General features: G+C 55.2%; 1 protein-coding gene across 1 annotated transcript in view; it reads left to right on the forward strand.

The window, feature by feature from the left end:
- Nucleotides 1-16,623, forward strand: part of RALGPS1 (Ral GEF with PH domain and SH3 binding motif 1) — a 353,981-nt gene that overhangs the window by 324,264 nt on the left and 13,094 nt on the right. The window contains exons 11-13 of the mRNA XM_045288509.1: nt 4,351-4,477; nt 5,618-5,772; nt 7,982-8,033. Of these exons, the coding sequence (XP_045144444.1) occupies nt 4,351-4,477; nt 5,618-5,772; nt 7,982-8,033 (334 nt within the window). The remainder of the gene's footprint in view (nt 1-4,350; nt 4,478-5,617; nt 5,773-7,981; nt 8,034-16,623) is intronic.

Raw genomic sequence — 16,623 nt, forward strand, 5'->3', positions numbered from 1 at the left:
GGTCAGAGCCAAAGTCACTTGCATCTCCCTTCCTCTCTAGAGTCTGTCTGCGTTCCCTTTCCTCTCTGGAGTCACCTGCACTGTCCTGTCCTGTCACCTGTCGTACCTGCGTAGGGTTTTGTATTACACCATCTGAGTGGACTTCAAAACATTTCTTGGAGAATTCTGTTACCTTTCCACTCTCTCACAAGCTTGCTGAAAGTTCCCTTGGATATGCCTATGCATAAACATGTGCACTGCTATTTTGTGTGCTTTAAAAAATTTTATGTACAGAGCATCATGTCACATATCCTTTTGTACCTTGTGATGCTCATTTACTGTCTGTTTTATGACTTATCTATATTGAAACTTACAGCTCCAGAGTCTACGGGTGTTTTTCTGTCCCGTAGAATTTGCTGAATGAATAGGCCACGGCTTATCTATCGTGCCCTTGGAATGCGGCCCTTGTTCTGCCTTCACAGGCAGCGCGCGCCTGTCTGCTTGTGAACACCTGCAGGTGTTGCTCCGGGGTAGGACCTAGAATTGCGGTCACCAGGCCCCACACAGAACCATCACCTTTCCTCACTGTCGCCTGTGGCTTCCCAAATGCTTTGTGTTTATGCGAATCCTGGAGTGGGGTTCCTACTCCTCTGCCTTCCATCTGCGCCTGGTGGGGCAGTGCTCACCTGGTGGACTGTGAGCCACATGACGGCAGCTTAAAACCACCAGCCGCTCTGGGAGAAAGAGGGGGCTCTCTATTCCCATAAAAAGTTACTCTCGGAACCCCCAGGGTGTCTCTGAGCAGCCTGGGCTCCAGGCAGCGAGTTGGTTTGGGGAGCCACCCTAGCCAGCCCTTAATGATACAGGGAAATTAGGCGTATTTCCTTACATTTGTTGATCATTTGGGTTTCCTCTTCGGTAGATGTTCAGTTCACCGCCTTTACCCATTTTCTCTGTGTGACGTGTCTCTTTCTGACTGGTTTTAAAGCAGTGCGGAGACCTGACCACTCAGCCTCTGTTTGTTCCCTGGGTGTTAATCTGTCGGGTGGGCTCCTTTTTGTCCTTTCTTATCGGTGCTTTTGGTCTTGAGCCGGAGGTCACACAGAGCCTCCTAAGTTTTCTTTCCAAAGTCGCTGGCATTTTTCCTTCCACGTTTGTGATATTAACCCTCCTGTATAATATGAAGCAGGTATTTTATTTTATTTTTTCCACAGAGAACCCAATGGTCCTAGCGTCATTTGTTGAGAAGAGCCTCATTTCCTCCACTGGCTTTGTTATGCCACAACCAGTAGAAAGCTGGCTCTAGACTCTCTTCTGACCCAGTGATCCGTTTTTCTGCCCCTGCCCTGCCCTGAAACTGGTTGGAATTCTATTGCTGTGTGTTTGGGGATGGAGATATGGTGGGGCAAAATCATCCAGCTATTTTAATATTTGCCTTGGCTATTTGCGCCTTTCCCTTTCCCATGAGGATTTTAAGGTCAGTTTGAATGACCAGACCAGGCCGAGCCTTAAACACCATTGCACACATGGTTTCAAGCAGGGAAATGACCTGGCCAGCTTGTGAGCTTTGTGTGTTCTGAGTCACTCGTGAGGCCGTACAGGGTTGCGTGTGAGAGTTATCTGACTGCAGGTGGGAACAGATAAAGATGATGAGGGAGGTGGGCAAGGGGGAGGGGTGCTTGGCGAGTGCATACGGTGAGTAAAGAAGTGGGGAAAGTGAGATCAGCACTGGGACAACCCCCACAGCCCAGGACAGCCATGTCACCAGCCAAGGGCACACTCACAGGAGGAAGGGGCACCAGCTTCTTCCTTGACTGCGTTGAATTTGGGGTACCCGAGGGAAGTTCAAGGAGCCCAGTGGCACCATCCACTAGGTGCTGAGGTGCTGGGCTGCTAACTGCAAGGTGGATGCTTTGAAGCCCACCGGCCACTCTGCAGGAAGAAGGTGAGGCTGTCCGCCCAGTTAAAGATAAAATGAAAACACAGTCCTGGAAACCCTTTATCAGGCCATTAGCAGTCGGAGTTGACTCCATAGCAGAGGGCTGGGGTTGGGTTTTGGGTAGGGAAGGTCAGGTACAGGTATCGTGGACGTAACGGCCTTGGCAAGAGAAGGCTGCAGTGCAGCATATCTGTTGTGGGAGGACCAGGGGCCATGGAGGAGACAGAGGGGTAGCCATTGAAGAGGCGCAAGGAGCAGCTCACAGCTCGCGGGCATTTCGAGAAGGAGTGCCGTCATCCGATGCCTAGGACGGTGGTGAGAAGATCTCTGCGTGCTCTCTGGTCTGGTGAGAAGTGGTCACTGCGTGTCTGTGGGTACAGAAACCAGATTTCAGTGACCCGAAGAGCACGTGAGAGGGCAGATTCAGAGCAGTATGGACCATAGACCCTCTGTCTGCCGAAGCTCACTGGCCGGAAGGACGACTCAGGCCACAGGACTTTAGTTCATGGGAAAAGAGAGGTTAGAGTGTTTCTTATAATTGACGATGGAGCCAGAGGGAGGAGAAGAGGTAGAGTCTCAAGATGTGACAGGTGGGGCTGAAGAAGAAGGAAGCCCCCACCTCGCAAGACTGGCAGGGTGGCGTCTGGGGGGACTGAAGGTGACAAGGAATGAAGCGAAGGAACGCACCCCTCGCGACCAGCTTTCTCACGTGGGAACGCGTGGTGCCTGTGAGTGAGTGGGAGCCGACAGAGAGGTTGTGTGGGGGCTAGTTGTTAGGGGGGAAATGGATAAAGTTGATCAAGGCCTAATGAAGGGAGGGATTGGTGCGGTGGGGGTGGGGGGTGGGGCTTCAGGGAAATGAAGGATAAGGTGGTGTGTGGAGGCACAGCAACTAATGGCCAATGAGAATTCATCTGGGAACGGGAATCCTGAGATAGAGGTGATGTGAGCTTCCCTGCCTTGTGAATCTTCAGAATGACCAAAAAGAAGCTGGATTTGCACAGCTCGAAGGCTGTGGGCATTAACATGAAGATACGCCAAGCCCACTGAAGGCTAGGGGAGCGCCCAGGTCACTTAGGGATCTATAAGAACTTGTAGTGGAGGCTCTAAAAGCTCTGAATGGACCTCATGTTTCACAGGCCTCCAGGGCAAGTTCCCAAGCGCAGCCTGGCAGCGGGGGCCCTTGGATGTGCTGTGCAGGACGTGGCCAAGCCCCTTTGTGGACGCCCTGGCCTCTGCCGCTGGCCCAGGTAGCTAGAGCTAAGCTAGCCACAGGGGTCCCTTCCCTAAGGCCTCCCTGCCCAAGGCGCAGAAAGTGATGAGTGGACCAGGGGTGAGAGTCCATGCCCCACTGGGCGGGGCTGTGATGTGGCCAGCATGAAGGACTCCTACTTCCACCCCACCAGCTCCCTGACTGCCATGCCCCCTCCCATTGGTTCCATGACGTGGCTTAAGGGGTGCAGTGATAGCCAATGATAATGAAATAAGTAAGCGTGCTTTCCACAGAGACTTCCTCATCGGCGCTCCCCAACAACCTGTAAGGTAGTTTTCATTATTCTCACTTCCCTGATAAGGAAACCGAGGTTCAAGGAATGAAATAAGGGTCTTCTTCAAGGCCGCTGAACTTGTAGGGGACAGCCCTGGGACCTGAACCCCCACCTTGTCTAACTGCTTTCAGTGTGCAAATTAAATACCTCTCGGATGAGCTCTCTGTGTCTGTTGAATGAAACGGTGGAACAGCAGTGTATCTATAAGGACACTAATCTGTCACAATCCATACATACATCAAGTGTATAAAGCACATTTATACATTCATTGCCCTCATCATTCTCAAAACATTTGCTCCCCACTTAAGCCTCTGCCATCAGCTCCTCATTTTCCTCCCTCCCTCCCCACTCCCCCCTCCCTCATGAACCGTTGATAATTTATAAATTATTATTTTGTCATTTCTCATTCTGTCTGACATCTCCCTCCACCCTACCCTCCCAGTATCGCCACTCTCACCACTGGTCCTGAAGGGATCATCGAAGGACACTAATCTTATAATCAAAAGACATACGTCTAAGTCTTAACTCTTATCACCCACGAGCAAGGTGGCTTTAGGTAGTTCATGCCAGCAAAGGCCAGGCTGTTGGTTTGCACATCTCCACATCTACCTGTGCCACTCTCCCTTCATCTCGGTATTAGACAGTGGGGCTGCCTGGTCGTGAGTGCTGTGTACAGGGGAACACATGGCCTGACAGTCCATTACCTGCTCTGGGAGCGCAGACCTAAAGACTTGGAGGCCACAGGACTCGTGTAGACCTGGCCTAGTCAGGACAGCCAGCCCAAGTACTCATCCCACCCAGCCTCCCCAGCCCTGGCCTGGCCTCCACAGAGCTCCCTGCCGCTGTCACGCCACTCACTGTGCTCTGTCCCTGCTTTGTTCACAGGCCCCTCTGCTGGCTCCAGTTCTGCGCGGTTCAGCCGGAGGCCCACCTGTCCGGATGCCTCCGTTGCCGGCAGCCTCCCGACGCCCCCGGTCCCGAGACACAGGAAGAGCCACAGCCTGGGCAACAAGTGGGTGACTGAGCAGGTCTTCTCCAAGAGCTCTAGAGCAGGGTGGGCTGTGGGGTGTGGCCTGAAGGAATGCTGGGAAACCCTTGCCAATTGAGTCCCTCCCTGCACCCTCTGCGGAAGTTGCTTGGCATCACTGGTTGGTACTCGCTCGTGATGCGGGAACAGGCTCAGAGAAGAGCACACTCCGTGCCATTGACAGGCATCAGTAGCCGATGGCGGAGAGATGCCAAGCAGAGGGCAACAACAGTGGGATTCCAGAAAATTCGCCCAAGCCCCCTCGTGTGCCTGTGGAGGGACCCAGAGCCCATTGGACACCAAGTGACTGTCACCAAGGGCAGCATGAAGTGCCTCGTGTCCCATGGGCTGAGAGGCTTCCTGTTTGCTGCAGAAGGCCTGCAGAGCAGTGAGCTGCCGGCCCGCCCATCCTGTGGGGCTGACAACTGGTAGACACGTGTGGGTCCTTGGCATTGCTGGGGTGCAGCCATGCTTGCGTCCCCAGGGCCTGGCTCACAGGTTCCTGAACAGAGCGATCCCTCCCCCTCTCTCTGTCCCCAACCTTCCTCCTCCCTGCCATGCCATAAGCCTTGGCCCCATCCAGGCAGGTCTTGAGCCCAGGCAGGTCCTGAGCGCTCACGGGCCAGAGGAGAGCAGCCGTTGCCCCCAGCGCTTGCTCTGGGCCTGTTGTTGGGCAGCCTCTCCTCTGAGGTGGTTGTGCACCTAGTGCGTGCATCACAAGGTGAGTCCACTGGGGTGCAACAAGGTGAAGAGCTGTACCAGGACGTGTGGGCATTGGAGCAAGGATTTGGACCAGGTGTGTGTGACTGCAGAGCCAGGCCAGCTGACCCAGGGTCATGCTGCCCCTTCTCATGTGGACAGTCCTTACTATAACCGTCCTGGGAGGCCAGCGGGACAAGTGCCGTCATCTCCATCTGACAGGTGGGGAAACTGAGGCTCAGGGAAAGAAAATGACCTGCCCAAGGTCACCGCACGCGACAGTGGCCCAGCCAGGGCTTCTTCTGTGGTTCTGGGTGGAGGCCTTGTTCCTGCAGCTGCCCGTCTGCTCGGCCCGCTGGGCAGGCGTGACCGCTGTTCCTCGCTAGATAAGGAGCTTTGCCTTCTCTCTTCCTTTCCGTTTTCCAGTATGATGTGTCAGTTGAGTGTAGTTGAGAGTAAAAGTGCGACATTCCCATCGGAGAAAGCGAGGCACCTACTGGACGACAGCGTCCTAGAGTCCCGCAGCCCCCGCAGGGGCCTTGCCCTCACCTCCTCTGCCGTCACCAATGGACTCTCCCTAGGTAAGCGTCTCTGGCCTGCACGCGAGCCCTGCGTGTGCTCCGTGTCTGTCTCTGTGTCGCTGTGCAATGCCCGGTGGCGCCGTCACTATGGGGAACCGCAGAGAAGACTCCCTCAAGACGAGCTGAGATTCAGCGACGCCTTCCCCTCCTGGACTTTGGGCTTTGCAGAGAGCCTGGAGTGGGGTGGGGGGTGGGGTGGGCGGGAGGGGGATTTTGGTTGGCTGCCTCCTGCTGGTAGCCCCTGAGTGTGCAGGCAGGCGGCAGAAGCAGCCAGACACACACTGGAGGCCCCTTGTCATAAGTGAGCAATTTCTGAAGCCTGGGAGCTGCCCAGGGGACTCCTGACCTTGGGCGCCATGTGCCGCAGGACCTGCTGGGCAGAGCAGGGGCACTGTCTGACGTCAGCAGTTGGCTGGGCCAAGATGTCACCAGGCTCTCCCCGTGTTCTTGTTATCATGCCGAGAAGGCAGGACTACGGGGAATTGTTTTTGTGTCAGTGGAATGGACGTACACGGTGCTGCTAAGGCTAGGCTGGGAGGAAGGGGAAGTGGGGGCAGATGCTGCACTGAGCTCCGGTCCAAGACAGCCTCCCTGTGGTGTCCAGGTCAGCCCAGGGCCACAGGACCCACCAAGTCATATTGCTAGGCGGCAAGTGCACGTCTGTTGGTGTTCCCTTCAGTGTGCCTGTGCTTTGTAGTCTGTGTCTGTGTGTCTGTCTGCCCCTCTCAACGGGAGTCCTCCTTGGGCTGCTGGTGCCTTAGTCAGCTACCAGCCTGGGAGTTTGATCTGATGAGGCCAGTGGGGCAGAGGGCACATGAGCCGTAGGGACAAGATAGCAAGCAGGAGTCTCAGGTCGCAAGGCCCTGTCAAATCGGACCAGCCTCAGAGGCTGGGACAGTATCGCTCCAGGGACACTGGTCTCCTCTCTGGAAGTCTGTGGCAAGCAAGTTCCCGGCCTACCTTCAGTCCCCGGAAGAGGCCATCCTGTCTGGATCTGGTCAGGAATGCTACCCAGGGTTCCTAGGTGTGCCTTGGCAGAAGAGGTCTGGGTTCTGCTGATCACAGCTAAGCAGGCTTCTTCTCAGAGACCTTCACATGCTGGTGTGCACTGTGAGTCCTCCAGCAGACACTGGGTCTGCAGTGCTCCCACATTCTTTGGCCACACACCTCTTTTTCCCCGGTGCGCCCTACGGGGCCCGGGGTTCTACAGCACCCACCTTGGGAAATGCAGGCTGAAGTGTGGTCAGCTGTGGAGCAGAGCAGCTGTCTGGTGTCCAGGAAACTTTCTGAGCTGTGCCCAGTGCCGGGCCTGCCCTTCCTGAAGCACACCGAAAACGGGGTCAGATGCTGCCTGTGTCCAAGCAGGAGATCACGAGATGGTGTAGGTCTCCCTTCCTCATCCGCAAACGCAAATGTTTTTCCCCGTTTGAAGCTGCACGCCTTGCAGTGCGCTGGCTGTGTGTCCACGTGCACTTTTGGGGAACTGAGCTGCTGCTCTGCCCATCCTGCAAGGAGGGCAGGTGGTCAGACTGAGGCGCCAGGGTCCTGCAGCTTCTCTGTTTTCCCTTCCCACTGTCAGCCTTGGTGCCAGCAAGCGACCCAGGCTAGGCGAGCTCAACCAAGGAGCCGCGAGGTGTGAGGGAGAATACAAAGGCTTCTTGGCCTGTTGCCTGCTTTGAGTGGCAGGAGAAAACCTCTACTGCCCTCGACTTGGCGAGCTCCGGGGAAGCCCATTGGGGCAGGCCCACGGGAGGCGGGAGCACAGCTACAGAGTTTCTGTCCGGTAGCAGACTGACCCGTGTCCCTTCCAGCTCCTGGCCCTTGAGAGAGAGGAACTCGTGTTTGCCTCTGTCCTCACCGGTGCCAAAGGGAAGCAGAAGTGGGGCTCAGTCAGACCAAGACAGCCTGCAGGCCGGACCCCACTCCACCAGTGGGCAGGCAGCTGCTGCGTTCTGGGATGGGGGGAAGGGAGCAGAGGCCCCCGGGGAGCAGCGTTTGTTCTTTCATTCTCTAAGAGCAGGGCCGACACAGCAGCCGCCAATGTGCTCCTGCAGGTGCCCCCTCCAGAGGCAGGGAGCCACCTCTCCTCAGGCACGTCTGTGTGGGCAGGGGCCCGGGCCTGGGGACAGAGAGGCAAATGGGTCCCGCAAGCAGGGTCAGCCCCTCTCTGTAAGACCTCCCTGCTCACTGACCTGTGTTCCTTTTCCAGGCAGTAGTGAGAGCTCAGAGTTTAGTGAAGAAATGTCTTCAGGGCTGGAAAGGTGAGTGTGGCCTCAGCCAAGCCTCCCTCCCAGGGAGGTACTTAGGGCCCAAGGAAGCTGAAAATAGGTTCCGGCCAGGGACAGGTCTCCTACCACTCGTCTCTGACCCAGCCTTAGGGGAGGACTGCTTTGTAGCCTCTGGCCTCGGCTGGAGTCGGGGGAAGGAAGGAAGCATGAGATGGGCCTGAGGGTGAGGGGTCCCAGTCCCCAAGCTCTGAGCCTCCCCACCCCTTATTTTAGCTGTGAGCCTGCCCAGCAGCCTGCAACCTCTTCCTTGAGCCAAGCACCAGGAGGAGGCCTTGGAATGCAGACTCAGACACGGATTCTTGAAACCCAAGCCTGAGAATCTGCCTCATTTTGAGACGGGCACCTGGCTCCACCTGGTGGGCTGTGAGAGTGTTGTACTCACATGACCCCAGGCCTTGTGCTGTCTGTCCCCCACTTGTGTTTCATGAGTGCCCGTCCTCCGAGGTGCTGGCGATAGGAAAGTGGTCACAGCTGCCATGTACCCTGGTGGAGCCTCGCCCAGAGTCTGGTTCCCTGTGGAGCCTGTCTTCCTCATGCTCAGGAATTCACCCATCACGTAGGCACGTGCTGGTGGTGCTGGCCCTGGGCCTGGCACTGATGGCCTGACAGTGGTGAGCGTCAGTGTGACTGCAGGGAGACTGGCAGCCGGGCAGCAACCCTGAGTGTCAGAGAGAAGTAGGTTTGCACTGTCCCGAAACCAGCATCCGGGCCCTCTGCACTTTGCTCACACACTCACACATAGACTCACACACTGGTTGGACATGCATGTGTGAGTGCACACACGCGTGTATGTCCTCTTACATGTGCATGCTCTCAAGCATACACATGCATATATTCCCACACGTGCGTGTGCACACACACATATACACATGATCATAAACACATACTCACTCATACGTGTATGTGCTCAGACACACACACACATATGCATTCCACTTCTGTCCCTCTCAGTCCCTGTAACCATAAAATGACCAAAGTGCATGTAAATCCCCTATGTTGCACATCCTCCCACAGCAGAGGGACCCCGATACTAGGTGAGCATCCTCTGTGCTGACCCCGATACTGGGTGAGCATCCTCTGTGTGCCAGACGCGGTTGTACGTGCATTGTCTTAAACAGTCACACACAGTAGCTGTTCATTTTCTCATTGTCTCTACATGGACAGCAGGGCTCAGAGAGGTGACATGCTGTGTTCTGCTTTAGCCTTGTATGGAACATGGCAGAGCTGGGGCCAACCTCCTCATCAACCTCTTCATCACTTCATCTTCCAGAGAGCAGGCTGTGAAGGCTACAGTGACTGGCCCCCAGGCAGGCCTGCATCTGTATCAGGGAGGGCTCGTTCATTGGTTCTCCGTGCGCCTGGGAGCTCAAAGTGGAGGGGAGGAAAGGATGCTGAGAGCCCTCGGAGATGCTCACCGGCTGATCCGGACTGAGCCTCCTGGAGGGGCAATCACCCTCCCATGTCAGGTCTCAGACAAGGAGACCCCACTGAGCTCACTCTGGGCACCACAGTGGTAGGGATGAAGACCAGACAGCTACCAGGGCCAGACTCCAGAACCCAAACTGCCCACCCCACCCCCAAGACAGCCCAAGTCAGGAGATTCCTGGGGAGACCTTAAGAAGAGAGGGCTTACAGAGAAGCCACAATCAATGAGGGGCTGTTCACTGGGAAGTCAGGCATAGTGCCAATGTATCCTGCCTGTCGACTACACCGGCACCTGTGTGTGTGTCCATTCATTTTCTCATCATTCATTCACTCATTCAGTAGCTGTTCTTTACTGGACATGTAGCAGATAGAGCTCCTGCTAAGCACCCAAGACCCAGACTAGAGGACCAAGGAAGGAGGAGGGAATTGTGTGCTCCCAGGAGGTGATGCTGTGCTCACGTCAGTCAGAACACCGTCAGCTGGAGCACTTCCACGTTCCGCTCTCTGATTTAGAAGGGAGCACTTCACTGCCCTCCTGAATGTCTCCGGTAGTTGCCTTTGGGATGGGATCTCCGCCAAGCCCTGCCTGGTCTCCCAGCAAGCTCCTCTGTACAGTCAGCTGCCCAGCCTGCTCTCCACTGCCCCGGGACAGCCCTGCTTCTCATCACCCCCTCCCCCCAGACCTAGCTTTAGGCCCAACCCCTCATTGCTGTAGGATATGCCAGTGGGCAGTGATGGCTTTTCCTAGCATTCCCTATGCCTTCCCAGTGCCCCTTTGGCCTCCAACTCCAGTGGCCCCCATGAGTCTCCATTTCCACCACGCATTAGCCCCTTTTCATGTTCACCGGGAACAGCCACCCCCTCCAAAGCACGTGAGCCTTCTAGACTTTGCTGAGTTCTCCGTGGGAGAGTTGTTTCCTCGCTCAGCTCAATGGGCTTCATCTTACCACCTGGAGGCTCCTTCATCTTTAACCTTCCCCCACCCAACGCTTGGCTCCATTGGGCCCTCCCCCAGCTTCCTGTGCTTGCTTAGCTCTGGTCGCTCCCACTTGATAAAAAGGGATAGATTTCCCCCTTCCCTAGGAGCCTCGGAAAAGAGCCTCCAAAGCACCTAGCAGCAAAGCAGAGCCTTCCTCCAATGCTGCTGGAGTTCTCAATAACTGTCCCCATGGATGAGTCCAGAATGTCGCTTTCTCTGCACCATTGCACTTGCATGAGTGGACTGAAGCCTTGGAGCCTGAGCCAGGGGTGCAAGAGAGGGCTGGCCCCTGCACAGAGGAATGATAGTTGAGAGAAGAGGAGGCTGCTGGCTTCTCCTTTCTACCTGGAGGCCCAATAGGGTGGGGCCAGTGCTTAACAGACATCGCTGAAGCCTAGAGGGCCACAAGCTTCAAGGGATTCACCTGCCAGGTCCCCAGCCCTGGTGGCCTGAAAGAGGAGCGAAGCCAGAAACCAAGATGAAGGGCTGGGAGTCCCCTGGCCAGTGACCCCACTGCCACTACACAAACCTCCCTTGGTTTGAGGGCACATCTTAATCGCTAGGTTTGCCACTGTGAGCAGGACAAGCAGGAGAGTTTCTATCACCCTGCCAAGGATGGGATCCTTTGGCCCTGCCTTTTTGCACGCAGTGACAGCTCAGCCCAGTGGCCAGCTGTTGGGGGGCAGCGGGAGGCCAGGCTGTGCTCAGTGCTTCCGTGCAGTGGCCAGCCTTGAAGACTGCCTCTGCTGAGCTTCTGAGCCCAGCCGGCCCGCTGCACTACTTTCTGAGGGGGCAGGTCAGGCAGCGGGGTGGCCATTTCTGCCCACCGCTGCCCTTCCTGTGGGGAACAAAAGGAAACCCTCCTCTTCTGCGCTTCATCCTCCCATCCAGTCAGCCATCCCGGGTTCTGCAAGGTCACAGGGCCTGCAGGGCTGAGGAGGGGCAAACGCAGGGCTGTAGTTGGAGCCAGGCAGCCTCCCGAACTAGGCAGGTGCTGATCTGCTATTGAGGGTCTTTAAGGAGGAGCTGCCTGAAAGACCTTCTCCTGTTGTCCCTGGTCCCAGATGAGGGCAGGCTGGTGGTCCTGGGCCAGGGCCTTCTAAGAAACAAGCAGCCAGGGATCGATCCTCTGGGTGGAGCCGTATGGACGGGCCGACTGCCTGCTATTGCGCTCTCCTCTGTAGCCTGCGGAGCAAGAGCCCCCAGCACACTCTGCTTCCCAGGAGAGGAGGAGGCCTCCCTCAGGCAGCATCTTAGACTGGTACTTAAGTAACTAGAAAGTCAGGGCATGGAGCTTGTGCTAGAATGGACCGCACTCGAACCTCAGCCCTCTGGAAAGTGAAGCTGGGGCCTCTCTTGCTGGAGCACCAGCAGAAGGCGGCTGGGGCTCGTGCCTGCTCACCTGGAGCACACGGTTAAGGAGCGTTGGCACTGAGGTGCGAGCAGGAGTTTAAAGTTTTTTCTTTAAGTGAGATTTTTTTAAATTAAAGGAATCCAAATGGATTCTAGAGACGAACATACATGTATGTATGAAAATGCATATTATCCTCTATCTTGATTGTCTCTGGGGTGTAGGATTTTTGGGCAAATTTTCTTTAGTAATTAAAAAAAATTTTTTTCTAGGATAAATATTTTTTATGCTCAGAAAAAAACTTAACCTTTATCTTTTTAAAAGAAGCTATAATCAGAAGTGTGTAAGGGTCGCTGTGCTGAGGAAGTCACATAGCAAAGGCTGTCCCAGCGTCCTTGCAGAGCGCTCAGGATCCCCGCCTTCTCGGGGCTGACGCTGGCAGTGTGTGGAAGGAGCTGCTCCGAGAGGGGCCGAGACTGCGACACGAGGGCGGGAAGACTGGGACCAGACTCGTGGTCAGCAGAACTTGTGTCCGGGGCGGGCTCCTCGGCTCTCTTCCCTTTGAGAGGGCTGGGATGCCACCGGAGGCTCACTCACTGTCATCCAGCCAATCCCACCTCCTGGTGCCCCCGCTCCTGTGGCTGCAGCCGCCTCCTCTGCAGGAGGAGAAAGCCTCATCTTTCTCTCCAGGAGGAGCTGATGGTTTTGAATTGCTGACGTTAAGCAGTCCACTGTGCCTCCAGGCCTCCCAAGAAGAAACTAGTTGCAGCTAAAAAGTCTGGATTCTGGATACTGCGAACAGTGCTGGGAGGGGCCACTGACTCCCTTGGTGACTTTGGGCACAGCCCTTCTTGTCTCTGAGCCTCGGATTCCTCAGCCCTGCATAGAGGATGGGAGCAGCACATACGTGGCCCACAGATGGAGTGGCTGCATTCAGGATGTTGTTGAGTTTCACTCAGTTGGTATCTCTTGTTAGTTCAAAAGGGATCCAGAGGTCCCAGCTGGGTGGACATGAAGGAGAAATTCCCCTGCCGCAGTCAGCCCAGGAGGCTTAGACTAGGCTGAATGCAAATTTCTTCCGGCCCCTGCTGAGCTCCAGGATGACCATGAACTGTGGGGAGGACCCCTGACCCCCACAGCTGATGCAGTAGGATGGTCAGGGGGCAGGTGATGCAGTTTCTGCCCTCTGCAAGGTTTATTGTTGATTTTAGCTGCTGCAGTGTCAGCCCCGACGCCTGGCGATCCCAGGCAGAAGGACCACTGCTTCATCCTGCACCCTCCTGGTGATCAGTTTCGGATCAGACTGTGCTGATCCACAGGGTTGTCCTTAGCTGGTTTTCCCAAAGTAGATCATCAGGCTTTTTTGTTTTTGTAGTCTGTCTTATTCTGGGGTGCGGGTGGGGAGAGCCAAATTCAGTGTCATCGAGTCAATTCTGCCTCATAGCGGCCCTTCAGGACAGGGTAGAACCGCCCTTGTGGGTTTCTGCAACCGTAAATCTTTTTAGGACCAGAAAGCCTCGTCTTCCTTCTGCAGAGCAGCTGGTGGTTTTAAACTACTGACCATGAGGTCAGCTGCCCAGCACATAAGTAACCAGGACACCCCCAAGGCTCCAGCTTAGTCTGAAAGTTCCACTGAAACCTGTCAGCATCATAGCAACATACAACCCCCCACCAACAGATGGCTGTGAGGTCTGAGGCTTAGTCATCCTTTTTAACTGATGGGATGCTAATCAGCAAGCCTTTGGAAGACGCCAGGACAGTGGATTCATAGCCCCAGAGGAACCCTCACACCCCCATCAGTGTTTTACAGAAACCGATCTCCTTCCTTGAGAAAATCATGGCAGAGCCCAGGTTTGCCAGGGTACAGGAAGAAATGCCTCTCGGGGCCCCCAGCCCTGGTCTTTCAGGAGAGAGAAGCCAGGCTCTGGAGGAGACCCTTGGAGGGAGAGTGGCTATTTTCAGCGTAGCTCTCAGAAGGGCCTCAGCTGCCTCACCCCACCAGTGGCTGAGGCCTGGAGGATCCCCCAGGCTCACATGCCTGCCCTCGGTTTCCCTCCCCAGATCCCTCCTGCTGATTTGCGCCTGGATTCCACTGCTCAGCCACTTTTAATGGCAGCCCTGCCGGACAATCTGCCTAGTTTCCGATCTGGTTTCCCTCCAGGGTGCTCGCTCATGCACGACTCCTTTGACTCCTCGCACTGCAATCTGGCGAGCAAACCCCTCTGAGAAAGAGTGAGCAAAAGCTCCTGGGCCTCTAGGTCCCAGGGCCTGTCAGACGAGGGCCTGGCAAACGTGGAGTGGGCCTTGCCTGCTAGCTGCTGCTGACTGGTGGCTAGCTGAGAAATGTCTACGTCCGAGCCAGGCTCTGGAGAAATGGTCATAACTCTCCTTCCATCTCATCCCTGTCCTCTTCTCTGCACATCTGCTGTGTCTTCTTTCCCTGCCAACCAGCTCTCTGGACTTCTCAGTCCACAGGGGAAGATGGGTACCTCATGGCTCTCATGTTGCTAGGTAACCCATTTCGGGCTCTCACTGCCGGGAAAGAAGGTCTGATTGACCTGGCTTGGTTCAGGCAGTGTCCTACCCAATGAGCCGCCAGCAGGATGGGAGGCACAGGGCAAATGTGGACCCTAGTGAGCCCCTCAGGGAAGCAGTGGCCTTTCCCAGAGAAGAGTGAGTAACTCCCAGACGGCACAGGTCCTTCAGAAAGCACTGCTGGAAGCGCGAGCCAGGCGAGAACAGCGAAGACTGAGTCATCGTAGGGAGGTGTGCTGAGCCCAGCCATGGCCTAATGAGACTGACATCGCATCAAGGACTGACTGCTGCAGGTAGACACTGCTCATGCACAGTGCCACTGGGCCCTTCCACAGGTACACCCTGCACAGGGCTGTCTGTGCTCTTGGCACAGAAGCATAGATCCCTACTTCTGCCAAGACCCAGATTCCTGACCTCTCAGTGTAGTTTTTTGCCCCCAAGACTTCTCCCTGCTCCCGTCCCTCATAGTCCAGCAACAGGCATTTAGGGGGGTTATTAAATTTGCGCTCCAGTCTAATGCACAGCTAGGACATCATGGGGGAAGATGGCCTTCACACCCGCCTTGACTCGTCTTGAGTGCGTGATGATGCTTTCCACCTCATCAGTACTACTCGCTCTGTCTCTCCCTCGCGCCATGGCCTTGGGCACAGTTTTCCACATTCCAGAGCCTCAGATTCCTTACAAGTTGGAGATAGTAATGGTACCTACCTCCAGTGCTGTGTGATTCAGCGAGGTAAAGAACAGGTCTTACTTAGCATGTTGTCTGGTATCCATCACCATCACTGCCGCCATCATCATCATCATCACCATCACCATCATCACATTCTTTATCATCTTGTTCTTCCTTTGGGACTGAACTCCTTGTCACCCAAGAGATCCTGAAGGCCTCGCCTGCCTACTGCAACTCCTCCTCTCCCAAGCAGCCCGGAGAGGGGCCGTGAAGTCCCTAGGACAGACTCTGTTCGGCTGCACAAGTTACCAGAATGAGACTGGAAAAGCTGTCTGTGTTCTGGAGCGAGAGCCCCACACAAGTCAGATAAACCCCGTGCTTTCCGGAGGTCACCAGATACCTTGCTTTTTCATTGTCTGACCCTGGACAAAGTTGGGCAGTGACCAGATTGTCTATCTCCAGTGGCGAAGTGAAAGCACCTTGTTAACATGGGCTGGCAATTGAGAAATGCCAGGCAGCAACCACCAGAAACATGCCCCATCACGAAAAACAAGGGGCTACGGGACGTGAGAGGTGGCCACACACTAGGGAATTGGATGCTCACCTTAGGAAGGTGGTCCCCCAGTCTCATAAAAACCAGCAGTCTCTTTAGTGAGCCACAGACACACCTGCAAGTAGCGGGGCCTCGAGAGAAGCGTGCCTAGGAAGCTTCCCACGGGCTGGCTGCAAGTGTGGAGCCCAGTCCACAAGGTCTTTTGACCCCGCTAGCCTTCCCTATACCCTGAAAGGCAGGACCAGAGGTGGTGGCTAAGAGCCTGGGCTGTAGAATCAGACAGACCTGGGTTCAAATCCTGGCTTCTGGGGCTTGTGCCTTGGTCAAATAGCTTCACATTGCTGAGCCTCAGTTTCCTCATTGTGGGGAGGCTACTATTGCTTAAACAAAGCTTCAATGAGATAATGGATGTAATATCCTGGCCCACATGAGCACTCAGGAACTGGCTCCTCCTTGGTCATCTGTGATGTACCCCAGTGGCCCGTGGGCAGATGCACTCCTCCACCAGCCCAGTGCATTTGCAGCACAATGAAAGACTGTTTAAAAGGCCAGATTGTCCAAAGATACTGATTTAAAGCTATCCATCAACAAATGTCACTTCTACCATCCCCACCCCCGTTAAATCCGCAGCATAGACCGTCTCAAATGGGGGGAAATGAATGGTGGCAGCACTGTGGGGCTGAACAGCATCACCTGCACCTGCTCACAGGTACCTTCCTCCCAGGGAGTGCTGTGCTCTAGAGACAGAAGAATTGGGTTCCTCCTTCTACTAAGACTAGAATTACTGAGACGTCAACATAATTATTACCCAAGACTTCCTTCTGTTCAGTAACGAGGCTTCAGGAACTTTCATGAAACATGAACTCCAAACCACCCACCCTGTCTGAAGAACTACTGGCACCTGTGGGCATTTTAGCAGCATCACAAAGTGTCCCAGGGCCTAGGGAGAAAGACCATAAGAAGAAAGGTGGAGACTGACTCTCACTGCCTCACTCTCTCACTGCCTCACTCTCTCACTGCCTCACTCTCTCACTGCCTCACTCTCTCACT

This window comes from Echinops telfairi, unplaced genomic scaffold (assembly GCF_000313985.2).
Source record: "Echinops telfairi isolate 266 unplaced genomic scaffold, ASM31398v2 ScPeMD7_22;HRSCAF=79, whole genome shotgun sequence".
NCBI lineage: Eukaryota > Metazoa > Chordata > Mammalia > Afrosoricida > Tenrecidae > Echinops > Echinops telfairi.